This window comes from Scyliorhinus canicula, chromosome 3 (genome assembly GCF_902713615.1).
Source record: "Scyliorhinus canicula chromosome 3, sScyCan1.1, whole genome shotgun sequence".
Lineage (NCBI taxonomy): Eukaryota > Metazoa > Chordata > Chondrichthyes > Carcharhiniformes > Scyliorhinidae > Scyliorhinus > Scyliorhinus canicula.
Genome location: NC_052148.1, coordinates 1,117,699 through 1,144,455, shown reverse-complemented (window position 1 = coordinate 1,144,455; position 26,757 = coordinate 1,117,699). Strand labels below are relative to the sequence as shown.

General features: G+C 47.2%; 1 protein-coding gene across 1 annotated transcript in view; it reads right to left on the bottom strand.

Annotated features, from left to right (window-relative positions):
- The window catches only part of LOC119963593 (circumsporozoite protein-like), a 46,488-nt gene that overhangs the window by 5,689 nt on the left and 14,042 nt on the right, over nucleotides 1-26,757 (bottom strand). Inside the window, exons 2-3 of the mRNA XM_038792924.1 lie at nucleotides 26,247-26,364; nucleotides 24,945-24,986 (exon numbers count right to left, since the gene is read on the bottom strand). Of these exons, the coding sequence (XP_038648852.1) occupies nucleotides 24,945-24,986; nucleotides 26,247-26,364 (160 nt within the window). The remainder of the gene's footprint in view (nucleotides 1-24,944; nucleotides 24,987-26,246; nucleotides 26,365-26,757) is intronic.

Sequence of the window (26,757 nt, the reverse complement as noted above, 5' to 3'; positions counted from 1 at the left end):
CCGCCAGCAAAGAGGCCGACGCTTCGGCGCTGTATCCCTTATTGGGTGCAGAAATACGGGTAACCCCCATCTGTCCAGAACCTAACACCCTGACCCTGACCCTGACCCTGACCCTGACCCTGACCCTGACCCTGACCCTGACCCTGACCCTGACCCTAATTTGGTGCAGAAATACGGGTAACCCCCATCTGTCCAGAACCTAACACCCTAACCCTAACCCTAATTTATAGCTCCTGATTGGTAGATACTAATTGTTGGCGCCATAGATTGGGTTTACAAAGTAACGGTTTTTTGCACCAGCTGCTGACTAGAGGTTTGTCAGAAGTTTCCAGACACTCTCTGGAGTCAGTCGCTGAACCAGATCCTCCACAATTTTCAAGTATTTCGTAGGACAACGATTATTCTGAGGTAAAACCATTTTTATGACTGAATTTTTTATATAAATGGAAGATTTTTTCACTACTTTAGATGTTTAATTTGGAAATTTGTGCTATACACTTAGTTAGAGGAAGATGCTTAGTGGACGAAAGACAGTCCCCTGATGAGCAGTAAGGACTGCGAAACATGTACATGTAGGGACCATTTTTTTACCACAAATTGGGTTTAGTAGCCCACAGAAAGGTCTGTTCTCCCTACTTTGATTAGCACAAAAAGAATTTTTTTTCAAAAAGTTATATAATGTTAAGGGCCAGGACAGACAGAGTTGTCATCTCTGGTTTGTTGCCGGTGCCACGTGATAGCGAGGCTAGGAATAGGGAGAGAGTGCAGTTGAACACGTGGCTGCAGGAATGGTGTAGGAGGGAGGGCTTCAGGTATTTGGATAATTGGAGCGCATTCTGGGGAAGGTGGGACCTGTACAAGCAGGACGGGTTGCATCTGAACCAGAGGGGCACCAATATCCTGGGGGGGAGGTTTTCTAGTACTCTTCGGGAGGGTTTAAACTAATTTGGCAGGGGAATGGGAACCGGATCTGTAGTCCAGCAACTAAGGTAGACGATAGTCAGGACGCCAAAGCACGTAGTGATGCAGTGGGGAAGGTAACAATGACAAAGGAGAGTACTTGCAGGCAAGGAGATGGGTTGAAGTGTGTACACTTTAATGCAAGAAGCATCAGGAATAAGGTGGGTGAACTTAATGCATGGATCGGTACTTGGGACTACGATATGGTGGCCATCACGGAAACTTGGATAGAAGAGGGGCAGAAATGGTTGTTGGAGGTCCCTGGTTATAGATGTTTCAACAAGATTAGGGAGGATGGTAAAAGAGGTTGGGGGGGGGGTGGCATTGTTAATTAGAGATAGTATAACAGCTGCAGAAAGGCAGTTCGAGGGGGATCTGCCTACTGAGGTAATATGGGTTGAAGTTAGAAATAGGAAAGGAGCAGTCACCTTGTTGGGAGTGTTCTATAGGCCCCCCAATAGCAGCAGAGATGTGGAGGAACAGATTGGGAAACAGATTCTGGAAAGGTGCAGAAGTCACAGGGTAGTAGTCATGGGCGACTTCAACTTCCCAAACATTGAGTGGAAACTCTTTAGATCAAATAGTTTGGATGGGGTAGTGTTTGTGCAGTGTGTCCAGGAAGCTTTTCTAACACAGTATGTAGATTGTCCGGCCAGAGGGGAGGCCATATTGGATTTAGTACTTGGTAATGAACCAGGGCAGGTGATAGATTTGTTAGTAGGGGAGCATTTTGGAGGTAGTGACCACAATTCTGTGACTTTCACTTTAGTAATGGAGAGGGATAGGTGCGAGCAACAGGGCAAGGTTTATAATTGGGGGAAGGGTAAATACAATGCTGTCAGACAAGAATTGAAGTGCAGAAGTTGGGAACATAGGCTGTCAGGGAAGGACACAAGTGAAATGTGGAACTTGTTCAAGGATCAGGTACTGCGTGTCTTTGATATGTATGTCCCTGTCAGGCAGGGAAGAGATGGTCGAGTGAGGGAACCATGGTTGACAAGAGAGGTTGAATGTCTTGTTAAGAGGAAGAAGGAGACTTATGTAAGGCTGAAGAAACAAGGTTCAGACAGGGCGCTGGAGGGATACAAGATAGCCAGGAGGGAACTGAAGAAAGGGATTAGGAGAGCTAAGAGAGGGCATGAAAAATCTTTGGCGGGTAGGATCAAGGAAAACCCCAAGGCCTTTTACACATACGTGAGAAATATGAGAATGACTAGAGTGAGAGTAGGTCCGATTAAGGACAGTAGCGGGAGATTGTGTATTGAGTCTGAAGAGATAGGAGAGGTCTTGAACAAGTATTTTTCTTCAGTATTTACAAATGAGAGGGGCCATATTGTTGGAGAGGACAGCGTGAAGCAGACTGATAAGCTTGAGGAGATACTTGTCAGGAAGGAAGATGTGTTGCGCGTTTTGAAAAACTTGAGGATAGACAAGTCCCCCGGGCCTGACGGGATATATCCAAGGATTCTCTGGGAAGCAAGAAATGAAATTGCAGAGCCGTTGGCAATGATCTTTTCGTCCTCGCTGTCAACAGGGGTGGTACCAGAGGATTGGAGAGTGGCGAATGTCGTGCCCCTGTTCAAAAAAGGGAATAGGGATAACCCTGGGAATTACAGGCCAGTTAGTCTTACTTCGGTGGTAGGCAAAGTAATGGAAAGGGTACTGAGGGATAGGATTTCTGAGCATCTGGAAAGGCATTGCTTGATTAGGGTTAGTCAGCACGGATTTGTGAGGGGTAGGTCTTGCCTTACAAGTCTTATTGAATTCTTTGAGGAGGTGACCAAGCATGTGGATGAAGGTAAAGCAGTGGATGTAGTGTACATGGATTTTAGTAAGGCATTTGATAAGGTTCCCCATGGTAGGCTTATGCAGAAAGTAAGGAGGCATGGGATAGTGGGAAATTTGGCCAGTTGGATAACAAACTGGCTAACCGATAGAAGACAGAGAGTTGTGGTGGATGGCAAATATTCAGCCTGGAGCCCAGTTATCAGTGGCGTACCGCAGGGATCAGTTCTGGGTCCTCTGCTGTTTGTGATTTTCATTAACGACTTGGATGAGGGAGTTGAAGGGTGGGTCAGTAAATTTGCAGATGATACGAAGATTGGTGGAGTTGTGGATAGTGAGGAGGGCTGTTGTCGGCTTCAAAGAGACATAGATAGAATGCAGAGCTGGGCTGAGAAGTGGCAGATGGAGTTTAACCCTGACAAGTGTGAGGTTGTCCATTTTGGAAGGACAAATATGAATGCGGAATACAGGGTTAATGGTAGGGTTCTTGGCAATGTGGAGGAGCAGAGAGATCTTGGGGTCTATGTTCATTGTTCTTTGAAAGTTGCCACTCAAGTGGATAGAGCTGTGAAGAAGGCCTATGGTGTGCTAGCGTTCATTAGCAGAGGGATTGAATTTAAGAGCCGTGAGGTGATGATGCAGCTGTACAAAACCTTGGTCAGGCCACATTTGGAGTACTGTGTGCAGTTCTGGTCACCTCATTTTAGGAAGGATGTGGAAGCTTTGGAAAAGGTGCAAAGGAGATTTACCAGGATGTTGCCTGGAATGGAGAGTAGGTCATACGAGGAAAGATTGAGGGTGTTAGGCCTTTTCTCATTAGAACGGAGAAGGATGAGGGGCGACTTGATAGAGGTTTATAAGATGATCAGGGGAATAGATAGAGTAGACAGTCAGAGACTTTTTCCCCGGGTGGAACACACCATTACAAGGGGACATAAATTTAAGATAAATGGTGGAAGATATAGAGGGGATGTCAGAGGTAGGTTCTTTACCCAGAGAGTAGTGGGGGCATGGAATGCACTGCCTGTGGTAGTAGTTGAGTCGGAAAATTTATGGACCTTCAAGCGGCTATTGGATAGGTACTTGGATTAGGGTAGAATAAGGGAGTGTAGGTTAGCTTCTTAAGGGCAGCACGGTAGCATTGTGGATAGCACAATTGCTTCACAGCTCCAGGGTCCCAAGTTCGATTTCGACTTGGGTCACTGTCTGTGTGGAGTCTGCACATCCTCCCCGTGACTGCGTGGGTTTCCTCCGGGTACTCCGGTTTCCTCCCACAGTCCAAAGATGTGCAGGTTGGGTGGATTGGCCATGACAAATTGTCCAAAATTCTATGATTAACCTAGGACAAAAGTTCGGCGCAACATCGTGGGCCGAAGGGCCTGTTCTGTGCTGTATTTCTCTATAAATTTAATGGATATTTTAATTTATGGAATTTTTAAATTAGGATATTAGTTTAATCGTAATTTAAAACGCTTGTTAAATGATGTTTATAATTTTCAGAATACTATTACCAATTTTCTTCTTAATACAACTATATTCTAATCTTTGTTTCTTGCTTTGATAATCCCCACCCTGTCCTCTACCCAAACCCTAAACTAGCTGTGTCCCTGTTTGGGTACAGAAAAGCAGGGCTACTCCCACCCGGTCCCTAACCCTTACTCTTACCCTAAACTGGCTGTGTCCCTGTTTGGGTACGGAAAGGAAGGGTAATCCCTACCCGGTCCTTAATACTAACTCTTACCCTAAACTAGCTGTGCCCCTGTTTGGGTACGGAAAAGAAGGGTAACCCCCCCTTGTCCCTAACCCTAACTCTTACCCTAAACTAGCTGTGTCCCTGTTTGGGTACGGAAAAGAAGGGTAATCCCTTCCTGGTTCCTAAAAATACTAACCCTTACCCTAAACTAGCTGTGTCCCTGTTTGGGTACGGAAAAGAAGGGTAATCCCTTCCTGGTTCCTAAAAATACTAACCCTTACCCTAAACTAGCTGTGTCCCTGTTTGGGTACGGAAAGGAAGGGTAACTCACACCCAGTCCCTGACCCTAACCTGGGTATTACCAATGTTATTCTTAATACAACTACAGTCTAATCTTTGCTCCTCACTGTCTATTTTTCCTACTTTCTATTTGTCTTATTTCTAAAATACGTGGTCGGATTCGAGAGAAAGAGAGATGACGCAAAATCTATGCAGAAAAGAATGTTGAACGTGTGCCAGCAAAGAGGCAGACGCTTCGGCGCTGTATCCCTTATTGGGTGCAGAAATACGGGAAACCCCCATCTGTCCAGAACCTAACAACCTAACCCTTATTGGATGCAGAAATACGGGTAACCCCCATCTGTCCAGAACCTAACCCCTAACCCCTAACCCCAACCCAAATTTTAATTTATGGAATTTTTAAATTAGGATATTAGTTTAATCGTAATTTAAAACCCTTGTTAAATGATGTTTATAATTTTCAGAATACTATTACCAATTTTCTGCTGAATACAACTATATTCTAATCTTTGTTTCTTGCTTTGGTAATTCCCACCCTGTCCTCTACCCTAACCCTAAACTAGCTGTGTCCCTGTTTGGGTACAGAAAAGCAGGGCTGCTCCCACCCGGTCCCTAACCCTTACTCTTACCCTAAACTAGCTGTGTCCCTGTTTGGGTACGGAAAGGAAGGGTAATCCCTACCCGGTCCTTAATACTAACTCTTACCCTAAACTAGCTGTGTCCCTGTTTGGTTACGGAAAGGAAGGGTAACCCCCCCCCCCCCCTTATCCCTAACCCTAACTCTTACCCTAAACTAGCTGTGTCCCTGTTTGGGTACGGAAAAGAAGGGTAATCCCTTCCTGGTTCCTAAAAATACTAACCCTTACCCTAAACTAGCTGTGTCCCTGTTTGGGTACGGAAAGGAAGGGTAACTCGCACCCAGTCCCTGACCCTAACTTGGGTATTACCAATTTTCTTCTTAATACAACTACTTTCTATTTGTCTTATTTCTAAAATACGTGGTCGGATTCGAGAGACAGAGAGATGACGCAAAGTCTATGCGGAAAAGAATGTTGAACGTGCACCAGCAAAGAGGCAGACGCTTCGGTGCTGTATCCCTTATTGAGTGCAGAAATACGGGTAACCCCATCTGTCCATATCCCTGAAACCTAACCCTAACCCTAACCCTAATTTGGATTGGAGAGAGAGATGACGCAAAATCTATGCGGAAAAGAATGTTGAACGTGTGCCAGCAAAGAGGCAGACGCTTCGGCGCTGTATCCCTTATTGGGTGCAGAAATACGGGTAACCCTCATCTGTCCAGAACCTAAAAACCTAACCCTAACCCTAAGAAGGGGAGCAGCCCCAAGTCGAAGTCCACATTGGCACTAACGACATAGGTAGGAAAGGGGACAAGGATGTCAGGCAGGCCTTTAGGGAGCTAGGATGGAAGCTCAGAGTGAGAACAAACAGAGTTGTTATCTCTGGGTTGTTGCCCGTGCCACGTGATAGTGAGATGAGGAATAGGGCGAGAGAGCAATTAAACACGTGGCTACAGGTATGGTGCAGGCGGGAGGGATTCAGATTTCTGGATAACTGGGGCTCTTTCTGGGGAAGGTGGGACCTCTATAGACAGGATGGTCTACATCTGAACCTAAGGGACACCAATATCCCGGGGGGGGGGGATTTGTTAGTGCTCTTTGGGGGGGGGTTTAAACTAATTCAGCAGGGGCATGGGAACCTGGATTGTAGTTTTGGGGTACGGGAGATTGAGTAGAGAGGTCAGGAGCACAGATTTGACTTCGCAGGAGGGCGCCAGTGTTCAGGTCGGTGGTTTGAAGTGTGTCTATTTCAATGCCAGGAGTATACGAAATAAGGTAGGGGAACTGGCAGCATGGGTTGGTACCTGGGACTTCGATGTTGTGGCCATTTCAGAGACATGGATAGAGCAGGGACAGGAATGGTTGTTGCAGGTTCCGGGGTTTAGGTGTTTTAGTAAGGTCAGAGAAGGGGGCAAAAGAGGGGGAGGTGTGGCGCTGCTAGTCAAGGACAGTATTACGGTGGCAGAAAGGATGCAAGATGGGGACTCATCTTCTGAGGTAGTATGGGCTGCGGTTAGAAACAGGAAAGGAGAGGTCACACTGCTGGAAGTTTTCTATAGGTCACCTAATAGTTCTAGAGATGTAGAGGAAAGGATGGCGAGGATGATTATGGAAAAGAGCGAAAGTAACAGGGTAGTTGTTATGGGAGACGTTAACTTTCCTAATATTGACTGGAAAAGATATAGTTCGAGTACATTGGATGGGTCGTTCTTTGTACAATGTGTGCAGGAGGGTTTTCTGACACAATATGTTGACAGGCCAACAAGAGGTGAGGCCATATTGGATTTGGTTTTGGGTAATGAACCAGGCCAGGTGTTAGATCTGGAGGTAGGTGAACACTTTGGAGACAGTGACCACAATTCGGTGACCTTTACGTTAGTGATGGAAAGGGATAAGTATACCCCGCAGGGCAAGAGTTATAGCTGGGGAAGGGCAATTATGATGCCATTAGACATGACTTAGGATGTGTAGGTTGGAGAAGTAGGCTGCAAGGGTTGGGCACACTGGATATGTGGAGCTTGTTCAAGGAACAGCTATTGTGTGTTCTTGATCAGTACGTACCAGTCAGACAGGGAGGAAAGGGTAGAGCGAGGGAACCGTGGTTTACCAAAGAAGTGGAATCTCTTGTTAAGAGGAAAAAGGAGGCCTATGTGAAGATGAGGTGTGAAGTGTCAGCTGGGGCGCTTGATAGTTACAGGGAAGCGAGGAAGGATCTAAAGAGAGAGCTAAGACGAGCAAGGAGGGGACATGAGAAGTCTTTGGCAGGTAGGATCAAGGAAAACCCAAAAGCTTTCTATAGGTATGTCAGGAATAAAAGAATGACTAGGGTAAGAGTAGGGCCAGTCAAGGACAGTGGTGGGAAGTTGTGTGTGGAGGCTGAGGAGATAAGCGAGATACTAAATGAATACTTTTCGTCAGTATTCACTCAGGAAAAAGATAATATTGTGGAGGAGAATGCTGAGACCCAGGCTATTAGAATAGATGGCATTGAGGTGCGTAGGGAAGAAGTGTTGGCAATTCTGGACAAGGTGAAAATAGATAAGTCCCCGGGGCCTGATGTGATTTATTCTTGGATTCCCTGGGAAGCCAGGGAAGTGATTGCTGAGCCTTTGGCTTTGATTTTTAGGTCATCATTGGCTACAGGAATAGTGCCAGAGGACTGGAGGATAGCAAATGTGGTGCCTTTGTTCAAGAAGGGGAGTAGAGATAACCACGGTAACTATAGGCCGGTGAGCCTAACGTCTGTGGTGGGTAAAGTCTTGGAGAGGATTATAAAAGATACGATTTATAATCATCTAGATAGGAATAATATGATTAGGAATAGTCAGCATGGTTTTGTGAAGGGTAGGTCATGCCTCACAAACCTTATCGAGTTCTTTGAAAAGGTGACTGAACAAAGCCTAGTCCGCATTTGGAGTATTGCGTTCAGTTCTGGTCGCCTCATTATAGGAAGGACGTGGAAGCTTTGGAACGGGTGCAGAGGAGATTTACCAGGATGTTGCCTGGTATGGAGGGAAAATCTTGAGGAAAGGCTGATGGACTTGAGGTTGTTTTCGTTAGAGAGAAGAAGGTTAAGAGGTGACTTAATAGAGGCATACAAAATGATCAGAGGGTTAGATTGGGTGGACAGCGAGAGCCTTCTCCCGCGGATGGAGGTGGCTAGCACGAGGGGACATAGCCTTAAATTGAGGGGTAATAGATATAGGACAGAGGTCAGAGGTGGGATTTTTTACGCAAAGTGGTGAGGCCGTGGAATGCCCTACCTGCAACAGTAGTGAACTCGCCAACATTGAGGGCATTTAAAAGTTTATTGGATAAGCATATGGATGATAAGGGCATAGTGTAGGTTAAATGGCCTTTCAGTTTTTTCCATGTCGGTGCAACATCGAGGGCCGAAGGGCCTGTACTGCGCTGTATCGTTCTATGTTCTATATTCTATGACGGATGTTGAGGCGAGGGATGGATATTTAAATACATGTAGGCATAAGGAAGGGGGAGGTTTGGGTATTCTAAAAGGCATTAAGGTGGACAAGTCCCCAGGACGGGATCTACCCCAGGTTACTGAGGGAAGCGAGGGACGAAATAGCTGGGGCCTTACCAGATATCTTTGCAGCATCCTTGAGCACGGGTGAGGTCCCGGAGGACTGGAGAATTGCTAATGTTGTCCCTTTGTTTATGAAATGAAAAATGAAAATCGCTTATTGTCATGACTAGGCTTCAATGAAGTTACTGTGAAAAGCCCCTAGTCACCACATTCCGGCGCCTGTCCGGGAAGGCTGGTACGGGAATCTAACCATGCTGCTGGCCTGCTTGGTCTGGTTTAAAAGCCAGCGATTTAGCTCAGTGAGCTAAACCAGCCCCTTTAAGAAGGGTAGCAGGGATAATCCATGGAATTATAGACCTGTGAGCTTGAGGTCAGTGGTAGGCAAACTGTTGGAGAAGAGACTGAGTGATAGGATCTATTCACATTTGGAAGTAAATAGACTTATCAGTGATAGGCAGCATGGTTTTGTGCAGGGAAGATCATGTCTTATAAACCTAATAGAATTATTTGAGGAAGTGACAAAGTTATTTGATGACAGGAGACAGAGATTAGTGTGGAAGGGAGTGTCTCAAAATGGAGAAGGGTGACTAGTGGTGTTCCAAAGGGATCCGTGCTCGGACCACTGTTGTTTGCGATATACATACATGATCTGGACGATGGTATAAGTGGTCTGATGAGCAAGTTTGCAGATGATACTAAGATTGGTGGAGTTGCAGATAGCGAGGCGGACTGTCAGAGAATACAGCAAAATATAGATAGATTGGAGAGTTGGGCAGAGAAATGGCAGATGGAGTTCAATCCAGGCAAATGCGAGGTGATGCATTTTGGAAGATCTAACTCAAGAGCAGACTATATGGTCAATAGAAGAGTCCTGGTGAAAATTGATGTACAGAGAGATCTGGGAGTCCAGGTCCATTGTACCTTGAAGGTGGCAACACAGTACGATAGAGTGGTCAAGAAGGCATACAGCATGCTTGCCTTCATCGGACGGGGTATTGAGTACAAGGGTCGGCAGGTCATGTTAAATTTGTATAGGACTTTGGTTCGGCCACATTTGGAATTCTGCGTGCAGTTCTGGTCGCCACATTACCAGAAGGATGTGGATGCTTTGGAGAGGGTGCAGAGGAGGTTCACCAGGATATTGCCTGGTATGGAGGGTACTAGCTATGAAGAAAGGTTGAGTAGATTAGGATTGTTTTCGTTGGAAAGACGGAGGTTGAGGGGGACCTGATTGAGTTCTACAAAATTATGAGAGGTATGGACAGGGTGGATAGCAACAAGCTTTTCCCAAGAGTGGGGGTGTCAGTTACAAGGGGTCACGATTTCAAGGTGAGAGTAGAAAAGTTTAAGGGCGATGTGCGTGGAAAGTTTTTTGTGCAGATTGTGGTGGGTGCCTGGAATGCTTTGCCAGCAGAGGTGGCAGAGGCGGGCACGATAGCATAATTTAAGATGCATCTAGACAGGTATGTGAACGGGCGGGAACAGAGGGAAGTAGACCTTGGAAAATAGGAGACAGGTTTAGATAACACATCTGGAACGGCGCAGGTTGGGGGGGCCGAAGGGCCTTTCCTGTGCTGTAATTTTCTTTGTTCTTTGTATGGACAGGGTGCATAGCAGCAAGCTTTTTCCAAGAGTAGGGGTGCCAATTACAAGGGGTCACGATTTCAAGGTGAAAGGGGGAAAGTTTAAGGGAGATATGCGTGGAAAGTATTTTACGCAGAGGGTGGTGGGTGCCTGGAATGCTTTGCCAGCAGAGGTGGTAGAGGCGGGCACGATATTATCATTTAAGATGCATCTGGACAGGTATGTGAACGGGCGGGAACAGAGGGAAGTAGACCTTGGAAAATAGGCAACAGGTTTTGACAAAGGATCTGGTTGGCGCAGGCTGGGAGGGCCGAAGGGCCTGTTCCTGTGCTGTAATTTTCTTTGTTCTCTAATTGGTCAAAAGAGGTCAGTCAGGGTAGCCTTGAGGATGAGTTCCTGGAATGTATCCGCGATAGTTTCCACAAATAGTATGGAATGGAACCTACGAGAGAGCAAGCGATCATAGATCTGGTCCTGTGTATTGAGACAGGAATAATTAATGACTTCATAGTTAAGGATCCTCTTGGAAGGAGTGATCACAGTATGGTTGAATTTAAAATACAGATGGTGTGTGAGAAGGTAAAATCCAATACCTGTGTCTTGAGCTTGAACAAAGGAAACTACAATGGGCTGAGGGAGGAGTTGGCCAGGGTAGATTGGGAGAAAACACTTTGTGGTCGGACAATTGAGGAACAGTGGAGGACTTTCAACGCGTGTTTTCAGTGCTCAGAAAAAGTGTATACCAGTGAAAAGGAAGGACTGTGGAAAAGTAAGATTGTTTACATGACAGGAAGGTAAAAACACTTCACCCTCCGTGCCACATCCCACCCCACCCTCCTCCTTCCCTCCCCTTCCTTCCCTCCCTTCCATTCTCTTCCCCAACCTCCCTTTCCCACCCTCCTCTCTCTCCCTCGCTCCCTTCCCCCTTTCCATAACTTCCTTCGCTCCCTCCCCTCCCTTCCTTCCTTCCTTTCCCTTCCATCCCTCACTCATTCCCCCCTACTTCCATTATCTTCCCTCCATAACCCGTCCTCCCCCTTCGCCTCCCTCCCACCATTCCTTCCGCTCCTTTTTCATTCCCTCTCTTACCTTATCTCCTCTGCCTCTCATGACACTTCCTTCCCTTTCTTTCCCGTCCCTCGCATCCCCTCCCCTCCACTCTCTCTGATCTCCCCTCCCCATCTTGCCCTGTTCCCCAGCATTCCCTTGCCTCTGCTGTTCATATCGCACTGCCATCTCACACTTATAATGATTTTTATTATTGTCACAAGTAGGCTCACATTAGAACAAAGAACAAAGAAAAGTACAGCACAGGAACAGGCCCTTCGGCCCTCCAATCCCGTGCCGACCATGCTGCCCGACTAAACTACAATTGTCTACACTTCCTGGGTCCGTATCCCTCTATTCCCATCCTATTCATGTATTTGTCAAGATGCACCTTAAATGTCACCATCGTCCCTGCTTCCACCACCTCCTCCGGCAGCGAGTTCCAGGCACCAACTACTCTCTGTGTAAAAACTTGCCTTGTACATCTCCTCTAAACCTTGCTCCACGCACCTTAAACCTACGCCCCCTAGTAATTGACCCCTCTACCCTGGGAAAATGCCTCTGACTATCCACTCTGTCTCTGCCCCTCATAATTTTGTAGACCTCTAACAGGTCGCCCCTCAACCTCCGTCGTTCCAGTGAGAACAAACCGAGTTTATTCAACCGCTCCTCATAGCTAATGCCCTCCATACCAGGCAACATCCTGGTAAATCTCTTCTGTACCCTCTCTAAATCCTCCACATCCTGGCAGTGTGGCCACCAGAATTGAACACTATACTCCAAGTGTGACCTAACTAAGATTCTATACAGCTGCAACATGACTTATCAATTCTAATACTCAATGCCCCGGCCAATGAATGCAAACATGCTGTATGCCTTCTTGACTACCTTTTCCACATGTGTTGCTCCTTTAAGTTAAAGTCCAACAGGTTTGTTTCAAACACGAGCTTTCGGAGCACGGCTCCTTCTTCAGGTGAATGGAAAGGCTTGTTCCAGAAATGTTTATATAGACACAGTCAGAGATGCCCCGGAATGCGAGCACCTGCAGGCAATCAAATCATCAAAGATGCAGAGAGAGAGGTAACTCCAGGTTAAAGAGGTGTGAATTGTCCCAAGCCAGTTCAGTCGGTAGGCCTCTGCAAGTCCAGGCTTGTTGGTGGGGGCCGAATGTAATGCGACATGAATCCCAGATCCCGGTTGAGTCCGCATTCATGCGTGCGGAACTTAGCTATAAGTTTTTGCTCAGCAATTTTGCGTTGTCGCGTCTCCTGAAGGCCTCCTTGTAGAATGCTGACCCGGAGATCAGAGGCTGAATGTCCTTGACTGCTGAAGTGTTCCCCAACTGGAAGGGAACAGTCCTGCCTGTTGATAGTCGCACGATGCCCGTTTATTCGTTGTTGCAGTGTCTGCATGGTCTCGCCAATGTACCACGCTTCGGGACATCCTTTCCTGCAGCGTATGAGGTAGACTACATTGGTCGAGTCGCACGAGTATGCGCCGCGTACCTGGTGGGTGGTGTTTCCATGTGTAATGGTGGTGTCCATGTCGATGATCTGGCATGTCTTGCAGAGTTTACCCTGGCAGGGTTTTGTGGTGTTGTGGTTGCTGTTCTGAAGGCTGGGTAATTTGCTGCAAACAATGGTTTGTTTGAGGTTGCGCGGTTGTTTGAAGGCCAGTAGTGGGGGTGTGGGGATGACCTTGGCAAGATGTCCATCCTCGCTGATGATGTGTTGGAGGCTGCGAAGAAGATGTCGTAGTTTCTCCGCCCCAGGAAAGTACTGGACGACGAAGGGTACTCTGTCAGTGGTGTCCCGTGTTTGTCTTCTGAGGAGGTCGGTGCGGTTTTTTGCTGTGGCGCGGTGGAACTGTCGATCAATGAGTCGAGCGCCATATCCCGTTCGTACGAGGGCATCTTTCAGCATCTGTAGGTGTCTGTTGCGCTCCTCCTTGTCTGAGCAGATCCTGTGTATACGGAGGGCTTGTCCATAGGGGATGGCTTCTTTAATGTGTTTCGGGTGAAAGCTGGAGAAGTGGAGCATCGTGAGATTATCTGTGGGCTTGCGGTAAAGCGAGGTGCTGAGGTGACCGTCCTTGATGGAGACGAGTGTGTCCAAGAATGGAACTGAATTTGGAGAATAGTCCATGGTGAGTTTGATGGTGGGATGGAACTTATTGATGTCATCGTGTAGTCGTTTCAGTGATGTCTCGCCGTGGGTCCAAAGGAAAAAAATGTCATCGATGTATCTGGTGTATAGCATCGGTTGAAAGTCCTGTGTGGTGAGGAAGTCCTGTTCAAACTTGTGCATGAAGATGTTGGCATATTGAGGTGCAAATTTGGTCCCCATGGCTGTTCCGTGCGTCTGGATGAAGAATTTGTTGTCGAAGGTGAAGACGTTGTGGTCTAGAATGAAACGGATGAGTTGCAGAATTGCGTCTGGAGATTGGCAGTTGTCGGTGTTGAGGACTGAGGCTGTTGCAGCAATGCCGTCGTCATGGGGGATGCTGGTGTAGAGTGCCGAGACATCCATTGTGACGAGGAATGTTCCTGGTTCAACTGGTCCATGGGTGCTGAGTTTCTGTAGGAAGTCCGTCGTGTCGCGACAGAAGCTGGGTGTACCTTGTACGATGGGTTTCAAGATGCCCTCGATGTGGCCAGAGAGGTTCTCACACAGGGTCCCATTGCCTGAAACGATAGGACGGCCTGGTGTGTTGGCCTTGTGTATTTTCGGGAGGCAGTAGAGATCTCCAATGCGGGGATTACGTGGGATGAGAGCACGTAGGGTGTTCTGAAGGTCTGGATCTAAGGTCTTGATCAGTCTGTTGAGTTGGCGGATGTGTTCCTTGGTTGGATCTGCGGGTAACTGCCTGTAGTGTTCCTGGTTGTCGAGTTGTCGGTATACTTCTTTGCAGTAGTCTGTTCTGTTCAGTATGACGGTGGCCCCTCCTTTGTCTGCTGGTTTGATGACGATGTTGCGGTTGGTCTTGAGAGTGCGGATGGCGTTGCGTTGTGCTTGGGTGACGTTTGAGGCTGCCTTGTGATTGCGAGTGATGAATCTGGCATTGACACGACTTCTGACGGCTTGAGCATACATGTCGAGTCTAGGGCAGCGGCCTTCCGGAGGGGTCCAATTTGACTCTTTCCTTTTTGGTTGCTGCACTGCAGATCTCGCGGTCTGCTGTTCCGGTTCATTGGTCGTGTCCCTGGGTTCGCTGTCGGCCTCTTGGGGTCTGTGGAAGAATTCCCGGAGCCTCATTTGCCTGATGAATTCCTCCGTATCTGCCGCGAGACTGATGGGGTCCATTTTGGTGGTGGTGCAGAAATTGAGCCCTCTGCTGAGGACTTCGATTTCGTCTGGTTGAAGGGTGTCGTCTGACAAGTTGACAATGGATTTCCCTGTATTGTTTTCGACTGTTGTACCGGGAGAAGCTTGATTGCTGCTGGTGGTGATGCCAAGTTTCTCAAGCTTCCTGTTCTTGGTGTGCATGTAGGTGGCATAGTATTGCTGTCTCATCTGTTTGGCGGTGTTCCGCAGCTGGTCTGCTGTGTCACACCCCAGTCCAACGCCGGCATCTCCACATCATGGCTACCATTGACACCGCAAACTGCCGGCTCAAAGTGGAGAGGATCTCCAGGAAGATCGCGCATATAGACACTGACATTCAGTTTCTACAAAGATGCAAAAAAGCAGACAAGATCCCGAAAGGACTACAGATCAAAAACCCACTCAAGTCGACTTACAACACAGACTACGCTGAAAGACTCTGCCACCGCACCTCTGTCACACTCCTCAAACACCTCGTACACCAACTCTACAGCAGTCGACGCAACCTGGAAACCAAGAGAGAGGCCATATTCTCAACTTGCGCTCAGGACACAGCAGACCAGCTGCGGAACACCGCCAAACAGATGAGACAGCAATACTATGCCACCTACATGCACACCAAGAACAGGAAGCTTGAGAAACTTGGCATCACCACCAGCAGCAATCAAGCTTCTCCCGGTACAACAGTCGAAAACAATACAGGGAAATCCATTGTCAACTTGTCAGACTACACCCTTCAACCAGACGAAATCGAAGTCCTCAGCAAAGGGCTCAATTTCTGCACCACCACCAAAATGGACCCCATCAGTCTCGCGGCAGACACGGAGGAATTCATCAGGCGAATGAGGCTCCGGGAATTCTTCCACAGACCCCAAGAGGCCGACAGCGAACCCAGGGACACGACCAATGAACCGGAACAGCAGACCGCGAGATCTGCAGTGCAGCAACCAAAAAGGAAAGAGTCAAATTGGACCCCTCCGGAAGGCCGCTGCCCTAGACTCGACATGTATGCTCAAGCCGTCAGAAGTCGTGTCAATGCCAGATTCATCACTCGCAATCACAAGGCAGCCTCAAACGTCACCCAAGCACAACGCAACGCCATCCGCACTCTCAAGACCAACCGCAACATCGTCATCAAACCAGCAGACAAAGGAGGGGCCACCGTCATACTGAACAGAACAGACTACTGCAAAGAAGTATACCGACAACTCGACAACCAGGAACACTACAGGCAGTTACCCGCAGATCCAACCAAGGAACACATCCGCCAACTCAACAGACTGATCAAGACCTTAGATCCAGACCTTCAGAACACCCTACGTGCTCTCATCCCACGTAATCCCCGCATTGGAGATCTCTACTGCCTCCCGAAAATACACAAGGCCAACACACCAGGCCGTCCTATCGTTTCAGGCAATGGGACCCTGTGTGAGAACCTCTCTGGCCACATCGAGGGCATCTTGAAACCCATCGTACAAGGTACACCTAGCTTCTGTCGCGACACGACGGACTTCCTACAGAAACTCAGCACCCATGGACCAGTTGAACCAGGAACATTCCTCGTCACAATGGATGTCTCGGCACTCTACACCAGCATCCCCCATGACGACGGCATTGCTGCAACAGCCTCAGTCCTCAACACCGACAACTGCCAATCTCCAGACGCAATTCTGCAACTCATCCGTTTCATTCTAGACCACAACGTCTTCACCTTCGACAACAAATTCTTCATCCAGACGCACGGAACAGCCATGGGGACCAAATTTGCACCTCAATATGCCAACATCTTCATGCACAAGTTTGAACAGGACTTCCTCACCACACAGGACTTTCAACCGATGCTATACACCAGATACATCGATGACATTTTTTTCCTTTGGACCCACGGCGAGACATCACTGAAACGACTACACGATGACATCAATAAGTTCCATCCCACCATCAAACTCACCATGGACTATTCTCCAAATTCAGTTCCATTCTTGGACACACTCGTCTCCATCAAGGACGGTCACCTCAGCACCTCGCTCTACCGCAAGCCCACAGATAATCTCACGATGCTCCACTTCTCCAGCTTTCACCCGAAACACATTAAAGAAGCCATCCCCTATGGACAAGCCCTCCGTATACACAGGATCTGCTCAGACAAGGAGGAGCGCAACAGACACCTACAGATGCTGAAAGATGCCCTCGTACGAACGGGATATGGCGCTCGACTCATTGATCGACAGTTCCACCGCGCCACAGCAAAAAACCGCACCGACCTCCTCAGAAGACAAACACGGGACACCACTGACAGAGTACCCTTCGTCGTCCAGTACTTTCCTGGGGCGGAGAAACTACGACATCTTCTTCGCAGCCTCCAACACATCATCAGCGAGGATGGACATCTTGCCAAGGTCATCCCCACACCCCCACTACTGGCCTTCAAACAACCGCGCAACCTCAAACAAACCATTGTTTGCAGCAAATTACCCAGCCTTCAGAACAGCAACCACAACACCACAAAACCCTGCCAGGGTAAACTCTGCAAGACATGCCAGATCATCGACATGGACACCACCATTACACGTGGAAACACCACCCACCAGGTACGCGGCGCATACTCGTGCGACTCGACCAATGTAGTCTACCTCATACGCTGCAGGAAAGGATGTCCCGAAGCGTGGTACATTGGCGAGACCATGCAGACACTGCGACAACGAATAAACGGGCATCGTGCGACTATCAACAGGCAGGACTGTTCCCTTCCAGTTGGGGAACACTTCAGCAGTCAAGGACATTCAGCCTCTGATCTCCGGGTCAGCATTCTACAAGGAGGCCTTCAGGAGACGCGACAACGCAAAATTGCTGAGCAAAAACTTATAGCTAAGTTCCGCACGCATGAATGCGGACTCAACCGGGATCTGGGATTCATGTCGCATTACATTCGGCCCCCACCAACAAGCCTGGACTTGCAGAGGCCTACCGACTGAACTGGCTTGGGACAATTCACACCTCTTTAACCTGGAGTTACCTCTCTCTCTGCATCTTTGATGATTTGATTGCCTGCAGGTGCTCGCATTCCGGGGCATCTCTGACTGTGTCTATATAAACATTTCTGGAACAAGCCTTTCCATTCACCTGAAGAAGGAGCCGTGCTCCGAAAGCTCGTGTTTGAAACAAACCTGTTGGACTTTAACCTGGTGTTGTAAGACTTCTTACTGTGCTCACCCCAGTCCAACGCCGGCATCTCCACATCATGGCTCCTTTAAGTGACCTGTGGACCTGTACACCTAGATCTCTCTGACTTTCAATACTCTTGAGGGTTCTACCATTCACTACCCTATCTGCATTAGACCTTCCAAAATGCATTACATCACATTTGTCCGGATTAAACTCCATCTGCCATCTCTCCGCCCAAGTCTCCAATTGATCTAAATCCTGCTGTATCCTCTGGCAGTCCTGATCGCTATGCACAATTCCACCAACCTTTGTGTCGTCCACAAACTTACTAATCAGACCAGTTATATTTTCCTCCAAATCATTTACTTATACTATGAACAGCAAAGGTCCCAGCACTGATCCCTGCGGAACACCACTAGTCATAGCCCTCCAATTAGAAAAGCACCCTTCTATGACCTAGCCAGTTCTGTATCCATCTTGCCAGCTCACTCCTGATCCCATGTGACTTCACCTTTTGTACCAGTCTGCCATGAGGGACCTTGTCAAAGGCCTTACTGAAGTCCATATGGACAACATCCACTGCCCTACCTGCATCAATCACCTTTGTGATCTCTTCAAAAAACTCGATGAAGTTAGTGAGATACGACCTCCCCTTCAAAAACCATGCTGCCTCTCACTAATACGTCCCTTTGCTTCCAAATGGGAGTAGATCCTGCTCGAAGAATTCTCTCCAGTGATTTCTCTACCACTGATGTAAGGCTCACTGGCCTGTAGTTCCCTGGATTATCCTTGCTACCCTTCTCAAACAAAGGAACAACATTTGCTATTCTCCAGGCCTCCGGGACATTCCTGAAGACAGCGAGGATCCAAAGATTTCCGTCAAGGCCTCAGCAATTTCCTCTGTAGCCTCCTTCAGTATTCTGGGGTAGATCCCATCAGGCCCTGGGGACTTATCTACGTTAATATTTTTCAAGACGCCCAACACTTCATCTTTTTCGATCTCAACGTGACCCAGGCTATCTACATACCCTTCTCCAGACTCAACAACCACAAATTCCTTCTCTTTGGTGAATACTGATGCAAAGTATTCATTTAGTACCATGACCATTTCCTCTGGCTCCACACATTCCCTTGCCTATCGTTCAGTGGTCCAACCCTTTCCCTGGCTACCCTCTTGCTTTTTAAATAAGTGTAAAAAGCCTTGGGATTTTCCTTAACCCTATTTGCCAATGACCTTTCGTGACTCCTTCTAGCCCTCCTGACTCCTTGCTTAAGTTCCTTCCTACTTCCCTTATATTCCACAGAGGCTTTGTCTGTTCCCTGCCTTCTCGCCCTGACAAATGCCTCCTTTTTCTTTTTGATGAGGCCTACAATATCTCTCGTTATACAAAGTTCCTGAAAGTTGCCGGATTTATCCTTCTGCACAGGAACATGCCGGTCCTGAATTCCTTTCAACTGACATTTGAAAGCCTCCCACATATCAGATGTTGATTTACCCTCAAACATCCGCCCCCAATCTAGGTTCTTCACTTCCCGCCTAATATTGTTATAATTAGCCTTCCTCCAATTTAGCACATTCACCTGATGACCACTCTTATCCTTGTCCACCAGCACTGTAAAACTTACTTAATTGTGGTCACTGTTCCAGAAATGCTCCCCTACTGAAACTTCTACCACCTGGTTGGGCTCATTCCCCAATACCAAGTCCAGTATAGCACTTTCCCTAGTTGGACTGTCTACATATTGTTTGAAGAAGCCCTCCCGGATGCTCCTCACAAAATCTGCCCCGTCCAAGCCCCAAGCATTAAGTGAGTCCCAGTCAATATTGGGGAAGTTGTCGTCTCCCATCACAACAACCCTGTTGCTTTTACTCCTTTCCAAAATCTGTCCACCTATCTTCCATCACCTGCCTGCTGTTGGGAGGCCTGTAGTAAACCTCCAACATTGTGATGGAACCCTTCTTATTCCCGATCTTTACATAGTTTATGGTTTAGCTCACCAGGCTAAATCGCTGGCTTTTAAAGCAGACCAAGCAGGCCAGCAGCACGGTTCAATTCCCGTGCCAGCCTCTCCGGACAGGCGCCGGAATGTGGCGACTAGGGGCTTTTCACAGTAACTTCATTGAAGCCTACTCGTGACAATAAGTAATTTTCATTTAATTTTTCATTTTCATTTCATATAGCTTCACTGCCCTCAGAGGTGTGCTCCCGTAGCACAAAGAACAAAGAAAATTACAGCACAGGAACAGGCCCTTCGGCCCTCCCAGCCTGTGCCGATCCAGATCCTTAATCTAAACCTGCCACCTATTTTCCAAGGATCTGCTTCCCTCTGTTCCCCGCCCGTTCATATATCTGTCCAGATGCATCTTAAATGATACTATCGTGCCCATCTCTACCACCTCCGCTGGCAAAGCATTCCAGGCACCCACCACCCTCTGCGTAAAAAACTTTCCACGCACATCTCTCTTAAATGTTCCCCCTCTCACCTTGAAATCGTGACCCCTTGGTATTGACACTCCCACTCTAGGAAAAAGCTTGGAGCTATGATATTCTCTCGTAAAAAGCTTACTGCTATGATATTCTCTCGAACCTGTAGCGCAACCCGGCCATCCCTATTACAAGGCAAATTAAGTTTTGTCCTTCATTGCTAGAGTGATGGAGTTCAAGACTAGGGAGGTTATGCTGCAATTGTATAAGGTGTTAGTGAGGCCACACCTGGAGTATTCTGTCAGTTTTGGTCTCCTTACCTGAGAATGGACGTACTGGCGCTGGAAGGTGTGCATAGAACATAGAACATAGAACGATACAGCGCAGTACAGGCCCTTCGGCCCTCGATGTTGCACCGACATGGAAAAAATCTAAAGGCCATCTAACCTACACTATGCCCTTATCATCCATATGCTTATCCAATAAATTTTTTAATGCCCTCAATGTTGGCGTGTTCACTACTGTTGCAGGTAGGGCATTCCACGGCCTCACCACTCTTTGCGTAAAAAACCCACCTCTGACCTCTGTCCTATATCTATTACCCCTCAATTTAAGACTGTCCCCTCGTGCTAGCCACCTCCATCCGCGGGAGAAGGCTCTCGCTGTCCACCCTATCTAACCCTCTGATCATTTTGTATGCCTCTATTAAGTCACCTCTTAACCTTCTTCTCTCTAACGAAAACAACCTCAAGTCCATCAGCCTTTCCTCATAAGATTTTCCCTCCATACCAGGCAACATCCTGGTAAATCTCCTCTGCACCCGTTCCAAAGCTTCCACGTCCTTCCTATAATGAGGCGACCAGAACTGTACGCAATACTCCAAATGAGGCCGTACTAGAGTTTTGTACAACTGCAACATGACCTCATGGCTCCGGAACTCAATCCCTCTACCAATAAAGGCCAACACACCATAGGCCTTCTTCACAACCCTATCAACCTGGGTGGCAACTTTCAGGGATCTATGTACATGGACACCAAGATCCCTCTGCTCATCCACACTACCAAGAATTTTACCATTAGCCAAATATTCCGCATTTCTGTTATTCTTTCCAAAGTGAATCACCTCACACTTCTCTACATTAAACTCCATTTGCCACCTCTCAGCCCAGCTCTGCAGCTTATCTATGTCCCTCTGTAACCTGCAACATCCTTCCGCACTGTCTACAACTCCACCGACTTTAGTGTCGTCTGCAAATTTACTCACCCATCCTTCTGCGCCCTCCTCTAGGTCATTTATAAAAATGACAAACAGCAACGGCCCCAGAACAGATCCTTGTGGTACGCCACTCGTAACTGAACTCCATTCTGAGCATTTCCCATCGACTACCACTCTCTGTCTTCTTTCAACTAGCCAATTTCTGATCCACATCTCTAAATCACCCTCAATCCCCAGCCTCCGTATTTTCTGCAATAGCCGACCGTGGGGAACCTTATCAAACGCTTTACTGAAATCCATATACACCACATCAACTGCTCTACCCTCGTCTACCTGTTCAGTCACCTTCTCAAAGAACTCGATAAGGTTTGTGAGGCATGACCTACCCTTCACAAAACCATGCTGACTGTCCCTAATCATATTATTCCTATATAGCTGATTATAAATTGTATCTTTTATAATCCTCTCCAAGACTTTACCCACCACAGACGTTAGGCTCACCGGCCTATAGTTACCGGGGTTATCTCTACTCCCCTTCTTGAACAAAGGGACCACATTTGCTATCCTCCAGTCCTCTGGCACTATTCCTGTAGCCAATGATGACCTAAAAATCAAAGCCAAAGGCTCAGCAATCTCTTCCCTGGCTTCCCAGAGAATCCTAGGATAAATCCCATCCGGCCCCGGGGACTTATCTATTTTCACCTTGTCCAGAATTGCCAACACTTCTTCCCTACGCACCTCAATGCCATCTATTCTAATAGCCTGGGTCTCAGCATTCTCCTCCACAATATTATCTTTTTCTTGAGTGAATACTGACGAAAAGTATTCATTTAGTATCTCGCTTATCTCCTCAGCCTCCACACACAACTTCCCACCACTGTCCTTGACTGGCCCTACTCTTACCCTAGTCATTCTTTTATTCCTGACATACCTAGAGAAAGCTTTTGGGTTTTCCTTGATCCTACCTGCCAAAGGCTTCTCATGTCCCCTCCTTGCTCGTCTCAGCTCTCTCTTTAGTTCCTTCCTCGCTTCCTTGTAACTATCAAGCGCCCCAACTGAAACTTCACGCCTCATCTTCACATAGGCCTCCTTCTTCCTCTTAACAAGAGATTCCACTTCTTTGGTAAACCACGGTTCCCTCGCTCGACCCCTTCCTCCCTGCCTGACTGGTACGTACTTATCAAGAACATGCAATAGCTGTTCCTTGAACAAGCTCCACATATCCAGTGTGCCCAACCCTTGCAGCCTACTTCTCCAAGCAACACATCCTAAGTCATGTCTAATGGCATCATAATTGCCCTTCCCCCAGCTATAACTCTTGCCCTAAGAGGAGATTCACTAGGTTAATCCCAGATCTGAAGGGGTTGGAAGGAGAGGTTGAGTAGACTGGGTCTGTGCTCTTTGGAATTTATTAACACTTAAATTAATGTTAGATTGAGTAACAATTAACTATAAGACCCTGACGATAGATGATTTTTACTGTAAAATTAAATGCTAACTACTGATGGGAGTGATGGGCAAGCTAATGGGGCTAAAGGTAGACAAGTCTCCTGGCCCTGATGGAATGCATCCCAGAGTGCTAAAAGAGATGGCTAGGGAAATTGCAGATGCACTAGTGATAATTTACCGAAATTCACCAGACTCTGGGGTGGTCCCGGTGGATTGGAAATTAGCAAACGTGACGCCACTGTTTAAAAAAGGAGGTAGGCAGAAAGCAGGAAATTATAGGCCAGTGAGCTTAACTTCGGTAGTAGGGAAGATGCTGGAATCTATCATCAAGGAAGAAATAGCGAGGCATCTGGATAGAAATTGTCCCATTGTGCAGACGCAGCATGGGTTCGTAAAGGGCAGGTCATGCCTAACTAATTTAGTGGAATTTTTTGAGGACATTACCAGTGCAGTAGATAACGGGGAGCCGATGGATGTGGTATATCTGGATTTCCAGAAAGCCTTTGACAAGGTGCCACACAAAAGGTTGCTGCATAAGATAAAGATGCATGGCATTAAGGGTAAAGTAGTAGCATGGATAGAGGATTGGTTAATTAATAGAAAGCAAAGAGTTGGGATAAATGGGTGTTTCTCTGGTTGGCAATCAGTAGCTAGTGGTGTCCCTCAGGGATCCGTGTTGGGCCCACAATTGTTCACAATTTACATTGATGATTTGGAGTTGGGGACCAAGGGCAATGTGTCCAAGTTTGCAGATGACACTAAGATGAGTGGTAAAGCGAAAAGTGCAGAGGGTACTGGAAGTCTGCAGAGGGATTTGGATAGGTTAAGTGAACGGGCTCGGGTCTGGCAGATGGAATACAATGTTGACAAATGTGAGGTTATCCATTTTGGTAGGAATAACAGCAAACGGGATTATTATTTAAACGATAAAATATTAAAGCATGCCGCTGTTCAGAGAGACTTGGGTGTGCTAGTGCATGAGTCACAGAAGGTTGGTTTACAAGTGCAACAGGTGATTAAGAAGGCAAATGGAATTTTGTCCTTCATTGCTAGAGGGATGGAGTTTAAGGCTAGGGAGGTTATGTTGCAATTGTATAAGGTGTTAGTGCGGCCACACCTGGAGTATTGTGTTCAGTTTTGGTCTCCTTACTTGAGAAAGGACGTACTGGCGCTGGAGGGTGTGCAGAGGAGATTCACTAGGTTAATCCCAGAGCTGAAGGGGTTGGATTATGAGGAGAGGTTGAGTAGACTGGGACTGTACTCGTTGGAATTTAGAAGGATGAGGGGGGATCTTATAGAAACATTTAAAATTATGAAGGGAATAGATAGGATTGATGCATCAGGTTGTTTCCACTGGCGGGTGACAGCAGAACTAGGGGGCATAGCCTCAAAATAAGGGGAAGTAGATTTAGGACTGAGTTTAGGAGGAACTTCTTCACCCAAAGGGTTGTGAATCTATGGAATTCCTTGCCCAGTGAAGCAGTTGAGGCTCCTTCATTACATGTTTTTAAGGTAAAGATAGATAGTTTTTTGAAGAATAAAGGGATTAAGGGTTATGGTGTTCGGGCCGGAAAGTGGAGCTGAGTCCACAAAAGATCAGCCATGATCTAATTGAATGGCGGAGCAGGCTCGAGGGGCCAGATGGCCGACTCCTGCTCCTAGTTCTTATGTTCTTATGTTCTTATACTGATCTCTGCCCTCAGGTTTAGTTACTCCACTATCTAATCAATTAGATTTGTTTTGCAATATTATTTTTTTTCCCAAATTTAACAGATTCCCAGCCAGCCAATCAGGTCACAGTTTTACTGTGATGTCACTTCAGTTCCACCCCCACACAATTTTAAAAGGTAATAGCAATAAAAGTCACTTACCTTCCCAGGATGCTCTCTGGTTCTCTCTCTGCAGATTAACAGCTACAGGCCACAAGAGAGAGAACAAAACAGTAGGGAAAAAGCACCTTCTCCCACTCTGCACCGAATTACCAAGTTCCAATTCCCACTCCGGCTGTGTCTCATAGAACATAGAACATCGAAAAATACAGCACAGAGCAGGCCCTCCGGCCCATGATGATGTGCCAAACCTTTGTCCTAGATTAATCATAGATTATCATAGAATTTACAGTGCAGGAGGCCATTCGGCCCATCGAGTCTGCACCGGCTCTTGGAAAGAGCACCCTCCCCAAGGTCAACACCTCCACCCTATTCCCAAAACCCAGTAATCCCACTCAACACCAAGGGCAATTTTTGACACTAAGGGCAATTTATCATGGCCAATCCAACTAACCTGCACATCTTTGGACTGTGGCAGGAAACCGGAGGACCCGGGTGAAACCTAAGCACACACGGGGAGGATGTGCAGACTCCACACAGACAGTGACCCAAGATGGGAATCGTACCCAGGACCCTGGAGCTGTGAATCAATTGTGCTATATACAATGCTACCATTCTTCCCTTAAGAACAAATTAACCTACACTCCATCATTCTACCGTAATCCATGTACCTATCCAATAGCCGCTTGAAGGTCCCTAACTTTTCCCACTCAACTACTTCCACTTGCAGTGCATTCCATGCCCCCACTACTCTCTGGCTAAAGAACCTACCTCTGACATCCCCTCCTATATCTTCCACCAATCACCTTAAATTTATGTCCCCATGTAATGGTTTGATCCACCCGGGGGGAAAGTCTCTGACTGTCTACCCTATCTATTCCCCTGATCATCTTATAAACCACTATCAAGTCACCCCTCATCATTCTCCGTTCTAATGAGAAGTCTTAGCACCGTCAAACGTTCCTCGTAAGACCTATTCTCCATTCCAGGCAACGTCCTGGTAAATCTCCTTTGCACCTTTTCCAAAGCTTCCACATCCTTCCTAAAATGAGGTGACCAGAATTGCACACGTACTCCAAATGTGGCCTTACCAAGGCTTTGTACAGCTGCATTATCACCTCACGGCTCTTAAGTTCAATCCCTCTGCTAATGAACGCGAGCACACCATAGGCCTTCTTCACAGCTCTATCCACTTGAGTGGCAACTTTCAAAGGTCTATGAAGGGGCTGGTGGACAGTGTGAAACAGACTGGTAAACTCAAGGAGATACTTGTTAGGACAGAAGATGTGTTGGGCATTTTGAAAAACTTGAGGATAGACAAGTCTGCCAGGCCTGACGGGATACATCCAGGGATACAATGGGAAGCAAGAGATGAAATTGCAGAGAGGTTGGCAATGATGTTTTCGTCCTCACTGTCAACAGGGATGGTACCGGGGTATTGGAGATGGCGAATGTCATGCCCCTGTTCAAAAAAGAGAATAGGGATAACCCTGGGAATTACAGGCCAGTTAGTCTTACTTCGGTGGTAGGCAAGGTAATGGAAAGGGTACTGAGGGATAGGATCTCTGAGCATCTGGAAAGACACTGCTTGATTGGTGGAGCTGTGGATAGTGAGGAGGGCTGTTGTCGGTTCCAAAGAGACATAGATAGGATACAGAGCTGGGCTGAGAAGTGGCAGATGGAGTTTAACCCTGAAAAGTGTGAGGTTGTCCGTTTTGGAAGGAGATATGAATGCGGAATACAGGGTTAACGGTAGGGTTCTTGGCAATGTGGAGGAGCAGAGTGATCTTGGGGTCTATGTTCATGAAATGAAATGAAAATTGCTTATTGTCACGAGTAGGCTTCAATGAAGTTA